Below are 13485 nucleotides of genomic sequence, written 5' to 3'. Positions count from 1 at the left end.
CAGAATTATGAAATATTTTTGGAATTAATAAATTACACGGAATCTGAAGAACCTAAAACGAAATCGATCGGAATAAAAACAACGGAATTGAAACCATTCCGAACAAAATGTGTGACAGGCCTCTGTATGCTTCCTTTTTACTGGAGAATGCTATTGAAATAAAGTGTAATTCATAGAACTGTAACTCAATTGCTTGACTATAATTCAAGGCTTGAATTACACTTGCTTTCTACTTGAATTCCAGTAAAAATGCTTATTGGGTTGGGATCAATCCCAATAAGCACCAAAGCCCCAAAAATTCAAGCACATGAACATTTTGTTGGATTTTGACTTGAATGCAAAAGTAATTATGGTTTAAACTAGAAAAATTAAATATTTTTTAAACAAAAAACATATGGCTTGAATTTATGTTTGCTTTTTACTGGAGAATACTATTGCAATAAAGTGTAATACATACAACTGTCATTCAATGGTTTGACAATAATTCAAGGCTTGAATTACACTTGCCTTTAACTTGAATTAAAGTAAAAATGCTTATTGGGAAGCTTCGAATTAATTAATTCACTAAAATTTTAATTCAGTATTAAAAAGTGTCAGCAATTCATTCTATAAAACCATTTCCATTTTAGCTTCATTCAAAGTCTTTTATTTGAATAGAATTCATTAATTAATTCATAATGCAATTAATTCATAATCAAATTTATTCAACCTTTGAATAGTTAAATTTTTGCTTATTCAAATCTAATACAAATTGAATTAAAATATTTTTTCTTCATTCAGTTTTGTTTAACTGGCCTATTGCATACCCTTTATTGGCAGAGGCTTTTCTGTATCGATTGCGGGCGGGTTACCTTCTTTTAGGGACACGTTTGTTATCTATACAGACGGCTCTAAGTCTGCGATTGAGGTGGCTTATATATTCCCCGGGGGTTGCGTTTCAGGCTACATGATCAATGTAGTGTAATTCAAGCTGAAATTTCAGTTATCAAAAAGGCGGTACACTGGATGAAGTAGTATGTATAGGTTATTTGGTGTGAATATCCGAATTTGTACTGACAGTAAACCTACTATTAAATCCCACTCTGGTGCCTATTCAACATGCAGTTTGGTACATGAATACCGGGTGTCTCTTAACGAGAGCAGGCTCACGTCTGCTAGTCGACGAGATCGATAATTTGGCACTCTTGTTGTAAAACACTCATACAGCGCAAATTATTTGTGTCTGCTCAGCTCAGATGGTCTAGTTTGACAAATTGCTCGGTATCGAGGCTTACATGGCCCATTTAGATCAATGTTCCTTATGGAGCTATCACGGGCTCGGCTACGAATTTTGATAGCCGTGCTTACAGGACACTGCTTAATTGGTGCGCATGTACACTCCTTATAATGACTTCCGTAGAAGTTGTCTTGACGAAGCCGAGGAGGAAACGATTGAAAACCTCCTTTGTCTTTGCCCGGCTGTATAGGAGACGCGGATTACGACAATGGGTAGTCATTTTATGCCCGATTTAATGGTTCCATCGAGAGTGAATGTTAGGAAGATGGTTTCGTTTATTCGTGCGTCGAGTTGGTTGGGCAATGAACCCCCTTCCGACATGTGAAGCACTTTTTGAGGACCTGAACTTGATAATTTAGGACCAAATCATGGAGCCTAGTGACCTGGTTGTTGTTGTTATAGCAGCAGTGTTGACAACCCTTGGCCGAGTGAACTCGGCTGTCGTGGGAATGGCTGTGAGCTGGTTGTTGTTGTTGTAACAGTTCGACTGTGACCGATTGTTCTTTCCTGGGGAAAAAACTTTCGGTTTGTACAGCTGTCGCTGAGTTGACAATCTTTGGCCGAATATGATTCGGGTCGTTCCGGAACGGAGATCCAATTGTCGTGGGAACGTGTGAGCTGGTAAAACCGGTTGCTTTTATAACCTAACCTAAACTTTGTTGAACTTTTAATCATTTCAAAATGAACATGTTTTAATTCTTTTTGTAATAGATTTGAATATTGAAAAAAAATGTTAAATATTCAATATTTAGCAATGGATTTGAATTAGAGAAAACTTGAATATTACAATAAGAAATTAACTCTATAACAAGTGAATTCTCAAATAAATGAATTCAAAACCTTTCATGTATTCTGGAATTAAGACGATTTTCAAGAACGAATAGTCGAAAAATTTATGTTCTGCAAATCGCTCGATTTTGTACATTGAAATAGGTTTGTTTACTCAAAAAATATAACGAGTAAATCATGTGGATTTGATTTATAGAACTCCAAACTTTACAGAACACTAAAACGTTACCCGGATTCTTTTATATTTAATTAAAGAAGTAATGCTTTGGCGAAGTTATTAAATTTACTTTCAAACAATTTTCTATTGAATTTCACTTTGTAATTAAATGTGTATGAAAAATTGTCATATGAAACTTAACAAACTGTTGACTATCTACGAAAAGGGTGTTTTTTTAAGCCCGATTTAACTTAAGAAAGTTTTAAATGTCAAATGAACTGCCATGCTGCGCTGACTTTTTGACATTTCTGATTAGTGACTCTAGTAAATCATCATGAATAGATTGACGCTGGAACAACGCTATCAAATTATCCAAATTTACTTTGAAAATCTGTCATCGATTCGCGCAACTTATAGACGACTGTTTTATTGTATTCAGCAATATGGCTCATTTTTGTTGTGAGACCAATCCACAACAGACTCCATTACATCTAGAAAAATCCACCGTTTGATTCGGTTTACATGCCGGATCTGGCGTTACGATCAATTTAGATCGTTATCGCACCATCATCAATGACTTTATGTTTGAAAATATGAATGACATTGATCCGGACGAAATGTGGTTTCAACAGGATGACGCTAAGTGCCATACGGCGACCACAACCATCGATTTATTGAAATCAAAATTTAGCGATAACTTGATTTAGAGAAATGGATTTGTCAATTGGCTTCCAAGGTACTGCGATTTGAACCTCTCGATTATTTCCTGTGGGAACACTGGTTTATGCAACAATAAACGCCTTGGAGGCCAACATATCATTATTTGGCGATTACTTGATTTCGAGAAGTGGATCTGTCAATTGAATTTTAAGGTCGTGCGGAAGTCACTGGTCTATGCTGATAAACCAGCAACAATTTATTAAATTTACTTTCAACTTCTATTGGTTTTTTAAAAAAAACACCCTTTTATATGAAACTCTTGTCGACTTTCTTACAGAATATTGTATCACAAGATTATATAATTATATTAATTATAGATATTTATTTATGTACGTATGTTTGCTTGCATGTTTTATAACTTTTCGAAACTTGTGCTTGTCTCGGGTGTGTAGACAGACATAATTATTTCATAAATTTCTATATCTTCATGTCTTTCGTCATACAACAAAATTTATTCAGTGTTGGTGTATTTACAGTTCAGTTTTCTTTCTTTTCAAAAAAAAAAAACTTTAATAAATGTTAACATTATATTTTCTATTACGATAATTATTATTTATTAAGCCAATTGTAAATAAGACAGCCAATTATTATTATTATTAAAAGAAGAATATATGTATGTTTGTACTCAATGTACTCAAAACATACTATTCTATATTCAATAATAAAGAGGGAGGAATATGTTTTCCAGGGAAAGCAAAGGTTTGGGTTAATTGCATATTTATTGATTTGTTGTTATTATATTTAAAACAATAACAATTTATATATGTATAATATATATATATAAGTATGTATGTATAAATACATATACAACACACAAATCTAGTAAACATTTAAACAATTAGTACAATTAATTAAAACAAATAAAATATCTTCATTATCAGCTACTATTATTGTATTTCAATATGTTGTTTAAACGAGCTGTGTATTGATTGCAGTTGTGTTTAACAATCGTTATACACGACTTTTAAGATATTCAGTCCTACATACTACAATACATATGTATCTATAAAACAAACAAAAAACAAATATATCTAATATCTAGTATCTAGTATAACGATAAAAATTGTCTGTTATTAGAAGCTATTGTCTACGAGTTTATCTATTTATAAAACAAAAAAAACGTACGTATTGATTTTTAAAGCAGTAATAATAATAAAAATGTCTTAGTTACCGTAGTGGAAATTAAATATCGATAACAAAAAATACCAAAAGCCAAAACAAAATAAATTCAAAATTTTTGGTTTCCCTTGTTTCTGGTCAAATTTATCTATTTCTTACATAAACACAATGCAAATTCAATATTTGGGTCAGAGCCTCGAATTAATTCATTTAAGCTTAATTCACTAAAATCTTAATTCAGAATTAAAAAATATCAGCAAATAAATCCATTTCCAAAATCTTATTCTTTAGCTTCTTTTAAATGCTTCTTTCTATTCACATAGAATTCATTCTTTCATTGTTGAATTAATTCATAACAGAATTCATTTATATTTTCAATGATTCAAATTTTGTTAATTCAAATATGATACAAATTGAAATATTTTTTTCTTCATTCAAAAATGTATTGAAAAAATTAACTTAATCCTATCTATATATGTATATATAAATGAAATGGTCTGATTTGGCTGATTTTTTTTTATTCGATTCGAAATTTTCAGATATGGTTTGTAAAGAAAAACAAGTAAGAGAGCTATATTCGGCTGTATACCCTTCACAAAATTATACTTTAAAATACATTTTTAAAAATATTTTTAGGTAAACAAAATTAATTTTTTTTTTAATTGTTTTTGAAAAAAAAATTTTTTGAAATTGTTTTTTAAAAATTTTTTTTTAATTTCTTTTTGTTTTTAAATTTTTTTTTTTTGGAAAAAAATGTATGACAAAAAAAATTTTTGATGAAAAAAAATTCGGGTTAAAAAATATTTTTCCCGATTTTGACCCATTGTAGGTCCAACTTACTATATATAGCCTTATCTACATCGTTGCAATGGAACTTGAAATATCTATCATTAGATATCCATATTGTCTATATTAATGACTTAGTAATCCAGATATAGATCAAAAATAGGTAAAAAATCGAGGTTGTCCCGGTTTTTTGCTTATATCTTCGTTATTTATGGACCGATTTTGCTGACAGAATTAGTGAAGATTTGGATCCCGAAGATATCTGGGGTCTTCAGAAAATTGATTTCAACAGACAGACAGACGGACATAGCTTAATCGACTCCGCTATCTATAAGGATCCAGAATATATATACTTTATAGGGTCGGAAATGAAAAATGTAGAAATTACAAACGGAATGACAAACTTATAGATACCCTTCTCACGAAGGTGAAGGGTATAAAAAAATTAAAAAATTCCGCGTAAAACTCGGAAATTCTTTTTTTTGTGAGCCCAGTCAACTGTAATAAAAAGCTCCCTAAAGTATGCAGTACAAATTTAGATATTTTATTTGCAAATAAATAAGAGCAGACTGATGTACGTAGGTTGGAGAAACTTGAAGTACTAACATTAGTAAATGCTACCGGGCGAAGCCGGGGCGATCAACTAGTTTGAAATAGATTTGAATTGAAGAAATTTCGAAACATTCAACAAATGTTATTAAGCTATTTTGTAATGGATTTGAATTAACAAGAACTTGAATGTTACAATAAGGAATCGACCAGGGCAGCCAAAAAAAGTTTGAAGACCAAGAATTGGATGCATTACTCCATGAAGATTGTTGTAAAACTCAACAAGAGCTTGCAAAATCATTGGGAGCTACTCAAGCAGCAATTTCAAAACGTTTGCAAGCAGCTAGATTCATCCAAAAGCAGGGAAATTGGGTACCTTACGAATTGAAACCGAGAGACCTTTAAACACGATTTTGCATGTCCGAAATTATGCTTGAACGTTATAAAGGAAAATAATTTTTACACCGAATCATTACTTGCGTTGAAAAATGGATCCATTACGATAACCCGAAGCGAAAGAGATCGGAAGCTCGGCCAACCAGCCGAATAGACACCAAACTCAAATATGCATGGCGCTGAGGTAATTCTCTGTATTTAGCAAAAGGGTTATATTTATTAAGAGCTGCTGTAATCTGACGAAACCATCATAGGGTGCTGTAGGTTGTTTTCGGTGCTGTAGGAACGAAATTATTTTAATTATTTTTTTTATTTCAAATTTAAAGAAAATCAAAATGAATAAAAAAAATAAATTTTCTTTATTGGAAGAGAAAAAACTAATAGATTTTGTCAAAAATAATGAAATTCTATTTAATGTGCGACATCCAAAATTAAAAAAATAATTTCGATTCTGTTTTATGCCGCAACGCACCCAACTGAAACGAAAATAATTCAGAAACGAGACGATGACGAAGACCAACGTTTTTCAGTTTCAGCTTTCTTATCGGCACCGATTTATTCGATTTACAAAGAATTTATATTTAGAAAAAACAGACAGCAGTAAACTAGGCTTCTATAGATGAAGCAAAGTGTCAACTATTCGAACATTCTACTTTTTCGATCTTTAAAAAGTCGAGTTTTCGAACTTTCGGTTACGTATTAACTTCCCAGGAAGGATGTATGGAAATCCGAATGACACAAGTGATCAAAAGGTTTAATCAAAGAAAAATGTATCTCAGCAAAAATGGAATCGTATAAGTTCGACTTAAATCGCGCAAAGAAGGCCGGTTCTATAAGTCCTAAAAAATATTGAAAAATTTCCTAATAGAATAAAACAATCGAGGGCCAATGTCTGTCAAGAAGAGCGAACAGGAAGGAACTCTAAATGACTCAAGTGATCAAAAGGTTTAATCAAAGTAAAATGTATCTCAGAAAAATTGGACTCTTATAATTTCGACTCAAATCGCGCAAAGAAGGATCGTTCTATAAGTCCTAAGAAGTAATGAAAATTTTCCAAAATGAATAAAACACTAATCGAGGCCCAATGTCTGTTTTTAATTTCCCTAAAGCCTCATAAATGTACAATACGTTTTTTTATATATATCTATAAATATTTTTAAAAATCTAACTAATCTATTTCAATTCTAATTCCAAACAATCTATTCTAATTTCAAATTCTATTAATGTGTTCTCAAGCCCATAATTTCAACAACAACATATCTCTACCAGGTAAACAAATACCTAATAAATATATATATTTATTGAAAATTACCAGCCTCATTTGTTTACTAAATATTAATTAATGTTAATGACAAATTTATTATTAGTAAAATATTAGTTATTAATTCTGTTGGTAGGAAAATAAATTTTGAATTTAAATTTAAATTTTTAACAAAAACTAAAAATTTTAAATAAGAAAAAAATAAAAGAAACAGTTGTTTTTTTCTTGGATAAACAAAAAAAGTCACAAGTAGAATTGTTACCGTGAAATTTGTGAGTTATGTACGTACATAGACATCGTTTACCTGGTGGCCGGGACCCACTCGAATTTCTCCTTGAGTGGAGGCCGCCATTACCCTTCCACAACACTTTTACGGTCCAGTGTTAAGCCTTTTTATTGCCCCCGTTGTAATGAAATTATAATCAATTAACAATGAAATATTTTCTGTAACGAGAAAAAACACAACATTGAAGATGTAAATTAATAACAATTTAATTATTACACAAAATCCTAATAAGTTTTAAGTGAAAAAAAATAACAAAATTTAAAAAAAAAGACTAAATAAAAAACAAAACTATTTCTATGATAATACTATAAAGAGTTAAGGGAAGTTTAAGGGAATATTTTAATGATTAAAAAAGGGGTATCCAGATTCCAGTTTATGGGTTAATGCATGAGAAATACAAAAGAGATTTGTACTGAGAGTGAAACAAACAATTTATTGTTTTGCCCCCTTGACAAAAAAGGGCGTGGCAAACTAACTATATGTTTTTATAAATTATTTACAAATTTACAGAATAATTCTACTTGGGACAGGGTATAAAATATTCGTTTCTAACGAATATGACACCCTTTAAATTTTTGTTGTCTTCTTTAAAAGTTCAATAGTTGTACATGCACAATTACATTTTATTAAGTGGTTGGTTGGTTGGTTGGTCGGTTGGTTCGTTCATACATTCCTACGATGTAAAGGTGCCAGAGGTGGTGGTGGGGTGGTGTTTATGTAGAATGTGTGTATCTATATATGTAGTATAAGCCTTTGTGTTTTTGTATGTGTATGATAGCTGCAATTGACAAGTAAACATGATTAAATATTAAGTGGAAAAAACATGGCCTAAAGGTGGAACTGGCAATAATAACGCACACATCACACAGAGTGTGTCAGAAGAAAAAAGGGGTTGCTGCTTTACAAAAAGGGGTTAAAAATATACACAATACAATACAACACAACGCACAACAGTAGCAGCACTCAGATAAAATGGGTAGTGATTTGTTAAATCGTATAAATCAATATTGAATAATTAATACTGACTAATAATAAATAAACTGACAATGGATAGAAATTTATACATCATACATATACTTTTGTTTTTTGGTTAATAAAATAATCACAAGGGAAGGATATGCGTTTAAAACAGTTGTTTGTTTATTTGTTTGTTTGTTGGAGGAGTGCAAAAGTTCATGGATGAATGGATATTCGAGGGCAATAACAGGGGAATGTGGGGGAGCATGGGAGATAAAAAATTTGAAATAAGGCGAAATAAACGATTACGCTGAAGTTCTTATAAAGCGAAAACAAAAGTTTGTATTGTAATAAACCAAATTGAGATGGTTTTGATTTCGATTTTTATCTAAAATACTTGAGCAACGCTAACCTAAAACTTACACTTTTAGAAATAATGGCTTCTGAATGGTTACTAAGAAAGATAATTTTTTTTCAAGAATAATGAGAAACAAAAGTGAGTTTGATATGATTGTTATAGTACCCCTAGGTTTGTATAGTCAAAACAAAAAGTCGACTGTTTGACTTTTTTTAAATTTTTAAAAAGTCGACTTTCGAACTTCGACTTTTTAAAATTTTTGAATATTCCACTGTTTCACTTTAGCAATTAATGAAAAGTCATGAATTGTTACTAAGAAAGATAATTTTTTTTCAAGAATAATGAAAAACAAGAATGAGTTTGATATTACCCCTAGGTGTCTATAGTTAAAACAAAAAGTCGACTGTTTGACTTTTTTATAAAAAAAAAACTTTTAGAAAAAAAGTCGACTTTTATACTTTTTAATTTTTTTTAAAAAAAAGTCGACTTTTAGACTTTTTAAATTTTTAATAAGTCGACTTTTTGAACTTCGACTTTTTCAAATTTTTTAATATTAATATTAATATTAATATTGAGTACACTGAAAAACAAAACTGATTGTTATATATTACCCCTAGGTTTCAAAACAAAAAGTCGACTGTTTGACTTTTTTTTTAATAAAAAAGACTTTTAGAAAAAAAGACTAGACTTTTAAAAAAAGTCGACTTTTAGACTTTTTAAATTTTTAAAAAAAAGTCGACTTTTAGACCTTTTAAATTTTTAAAAAGTCGACTTTTTGAACTTTTTTTTTAAATTTTTTAATATTCAACTTTTTTGCAATTAATGAAAAGTCATAATTTTTCGTCTTTTCATCCTATTTACTAGATTTATTGATGAAAAATTTATTTTTAAAATAAAAATGCACAAACGACTTTTTATACTATTCGACTTTTTTGGGATAACATAATCGATTGTTCGAATTTATTCCAATAAAAAAGTCGACTGTTAGACCTTTTAAAAAATCGACTTCTCGAACTTTTGCAATTAATGTAATTTTTCGTTTTTTCATCCTATTTGCTAGATTATTGCTGAAAAAAATATTTTTGTTTTTTAATTTTTAAAGCAAAAATTTAAAATAAAAATGCGCAAACGACTTTTTCTACTATTCGACTTTTATTATTTAATCGACATTTTTGGGATAACATAATCGATTGTTCGACTTTATTCCAATAAAAGAGTCGACTGTTCGAGTTTTTAAAAAGTCAACTTTTCGAACTTTTGCCCATTTTCAATACAAAACAGAGAATATTTTGGCATCGTCATAGGTTATTCCTCTAGGTCCTATCGTGACTTCAACAAAAAAAAGTTACCTCAACTGTAAGATTTAACGACAGCGAACGTATCAACCGAATGCTTTTTCCCCCAGGAAATTACTCTCGACATCAGTGAAACTATTACAACAGCAACTGTGCAATATTTCCACGATAATTTGATCTACCCACAGTAACCAACCGAGTCTCAATCGACAAAAGATTGTCAAACAAGCTGTATCAAATGAAAGTTTTTTTCGTCAGAATAGAACTCTGGACAACCGTGGAATTGTTACCAAATATATAAACAAATAAAAAAACCCCGGAGGAAGGAAACTGACACAGAGAAAACAGATTCGTAGTTGCAACCGAATTAGTTGTCAATCAAATGATTCGGTTGCACACATAGAATTTTTTGGGTTCTATAAACAGAAAGTCAGTTGATAAAAAAAATTTCGGTTGAAGCAACCAAACTTTTATTACACCTTCTAAAATTTTGTAGACACAACTGAAAAATTCGCTCACTAAGGCAGAATCATTCGACTGACAAAAAATTCGGTTAATACAACGATTCTGTTTTCTCTGTGTAATTATTTGAGGGTATGGAACGGTTTTAGTTCCAAAAGTTTCTACATCTAAAATCCAGTTATTTTAAAAGATTCTAGTACGAAAAGCTTAATGAACTTTGTATCAAGCCTAAAACATATCGTTGCATCTACTTTATTTATTTTCTGCATAAAACAGGGAATACTACCTGAAATTAAATCCAAAAACTGGGTCCGTCAACCGTTTTTGAGAATTTGTAATGTAAATGGAGAAATTTACAGATAGGAATGAATGCATATTGTGATATTATGAATCAGAACGTCTTATACTGATAAAACGTTGTTTTGACCAGATTTAGCCCTTTTCCAGTCACTAGCAAAACATTTTCTTGATTAATATAGATAAGAAAGGCATCGATACATATTCGATAAATAACACAATCCAGCAAATTGCTCTGATTTAAAATCAATAAAAGGCTATCGCTGAATTATTAAAAGATAATCTGAAGAATTATTTGTGGTATCAAGTGGATTTTTTTTTTAAAGTTTTTTCATATTTTCTTCAAAAAGTCTGGAAATATTTTGCCCGAAAGTGGCCCATTAAAGTTAATCCGATTTGGTAATTTCGTGGTATAAATGGTTCGTTTAAATATTTTTTTTTTTTCATTTCATAAAACATTGAATTAATTTCTTTAAATAACTGTGAAATTATTATTATGTTAATTAAGTAAATAAATATCCGTTGTTGAATTACTTAAAGAGTGAATTAATTTCTTTAAATACCTGTCTATTTGAGGTGTATTTGAGTTCTACTTGAGATGACATCTGCAAATAATTTATGGTTTCAAATGACTCGTACGTATACACAACAACAAGTAAACAATGCCTTAAGGAATTATTATTATTATTTTTATTGTGATTATAGTCGTTATGTATGAATAACAATTATTTTGAGAAAACACACAAGACACAAGGTATATAAAAAGTTGACTTTGACAATTGTTTCCTTAAACCAGAATAAAACAGGGTGTCTAAAGAGAGTTTATTTATAAATTAAAATTCAAAATTTTCAAGTAAAACTGAAAATTTGTTTTGAATTCCTGTAATAGTGGAACAGATTTTGCTGATTATCAATATATTAATAAATATATTAATATCTGATATGTTGATAAAGAAAAAGTTCAGTCCGTCAGATATACGGAGCCTTCGGAAAATTGATTTCAAACTGATTTTGTCACGGAAGATAAAGATCGCCTCGACAAGCCAAAAAAGTTTGAAGACCAAGAATTGGAGGCATTAATCCATGAAGATTGTTGTCAAACTCAACAAGATCTTGGTAAATCATTGGCAGGTACTCAAGCAGAAAATTTCAAAACGTTTGCAAGCTGCAGGGTTCATCCAAAAGCAGGGAAATTGGATACCACTCGAATTGAAGCCGAGAGACCTTGAAAGACAGCTTGAACGCTATAAAAGAAAATAATTTTTGCACCGAATCTTTACTGGCGATGAAAAATAGATCCATTACGATAACCCGAAGCGTAAGAAATCGTATGTGAAGCCCGGCCAACCAGCCGAATCGACACCAAAACCAAATATCCATGGCGCTAAGGTAATGCTCTGTATTTGATAAACAAATACTTTCAAAGTTAACCTTTCTATAAGAGGTAACTTAAAATCAAAAAATATTTTAAGGTAGAAAATGAAACGGACAAAACTAAAGCACCCCTTCAAGGATATACTATAAAAAAATTTAATTAATTTTTTGTTGTAAATCCTTTGTTTTGGTTGGCACAAGAACATCTCATAGCATAGAAGATATTATGTTTTTATGGCGTTTTTCGATATTCCTTCCCAGGCTATTTTAACGGCATGAAATAAATCGTGAAAATTGCCGATCCTTATTTCAGCAATTTTCACGATTTATTTTCATATTAATAATGTGCCACAAGTTCTCAATAGGATTACGATCGAGAGATTGACCAGGCCAATGAAGACCTTGAATCTTATTGCTCTGAAGCCAAGTCTTACAAACTTTGGAGGTGTGCTTAGGATCGTTATCCTGTTGGAAGCTCCCTATAAGTGGCATCTCTTCACTGGCATAAGGCAACATTACTGCTTTCAATACATCACGGTACATGAACCGATCTATAATCCCATAAATTTTATTATTTGGCCCAAATCCTTGACCAGAAAAGCAACCCCAGACCATTACATTGCCTCCTCCATGTTTAATTGTTCCTTTGCAATACTTAGGATTCAGTCTTCCTCCTTTTGGGCTGCGTACACGTCTTATTCCAGCGGAACTTTTTAAGTTGTATTTGGATTCGGCAGGGAACAGTACTGTCTTCCCTTTTAGGATACTCCAGTCGATGTGGGCTTTGGTAAACTTCAGTCTAGCTTTCTTGTTCTTAGCTGATGGAAATGGTTTTTTTGCTGGTCGTCAGCTGAATAAACGGGCTTCTACTACTCTTCTACGGATTGTTGTTTCGCTAACGCATAATCTTAAACTTGTTCTTACTTGACCAGCGGATGCTGTAAATCTTTTGGTATTGCTTTTTTGATCAAGGAATCATCATATCGTGTGGTTTTACACGAACGACCTGCAGATATGCGGCCAGTCTTAAAAAGTTTTGAAACGAGCCAGAAAATAACTGATCTGTTAATTGAATATTTTTTACTCAATTCATGTAGTGATAAGCCCGTCTTCCAGTCTTCAATAACTTTAATTTTAAATTCACCGGAGTACTTGTTCCTTGTCATTGTATTTTTTTAACAATAAACTGTATAAAACTTAAATTTAGCACACTACGTCTTCCTATATTTTTATCTTTTGGAATTTTTAAGTCCATTCATTGTGATTCACATTGCAAATATGCAGTACCGAGTCAAATTTTTAAACATCTTATAAGAGGGTGCTTTTGTTTTGTCCGTTGCGTTTTGAGTTTTTATATGATTTATCATTTTAAATTAATTTTTAATAAAATTATCTTTTACTAA

General features: G+C 30.9%; 1 protein-coding gene across 15 annotated transcripts in view; it reads right to left on the bottom strand.

Annotated features, from left to right (window-relative positions):
* The window catches only part of Gug (Grunge), a 92091-nt gene that overhangs the window by 28463 nt on the left and 50143 nt on the right, over positions 1 to 13485 (bottom strand). For 11 of the 15 annotated variants that reach the window (XM_065504349.1, XM_065504350.1, XM_065504351.1 and 8 more), the window contains exon 3: positions 7343 to 7497. The exons of 1 other annotated variant lie outside the window; for it this stretch is intronic. In XM_065504349.1, coding sequence (XP_065360421.1) covers positions 7343 to 7405 — 63 coding nt within the window. In that variant the 5' untranslated portion in view covers positions 7406 to 7497. Of the gene's footprint in view, positions 1 to 7315; positions 7498 to 13485 lie in introns of those variants that run through there. 3 more of the 15 variants (XM_065504353.1, XM_065504355.1, XM_065504359.1) reach the window with 2 other exon arrangements.

Source organism: Calliphora vicina, chromosome 3, assembly GCF_958450345.1.
Source record: "Calliphora vicina chromosome 3, idCalVici1.1, whole genome shotgun sequence".
Classification (NCBI taxonomy): domain Eukaryota; kingdom Metazoa; phylum Arthropoda; class Insecta; order Diptera; family Calliphoridae; genus Calliphora; species Calliphora vicina.
This window is presented reverse-complemented; position numbering and strand designations above follow the sequence as displayed.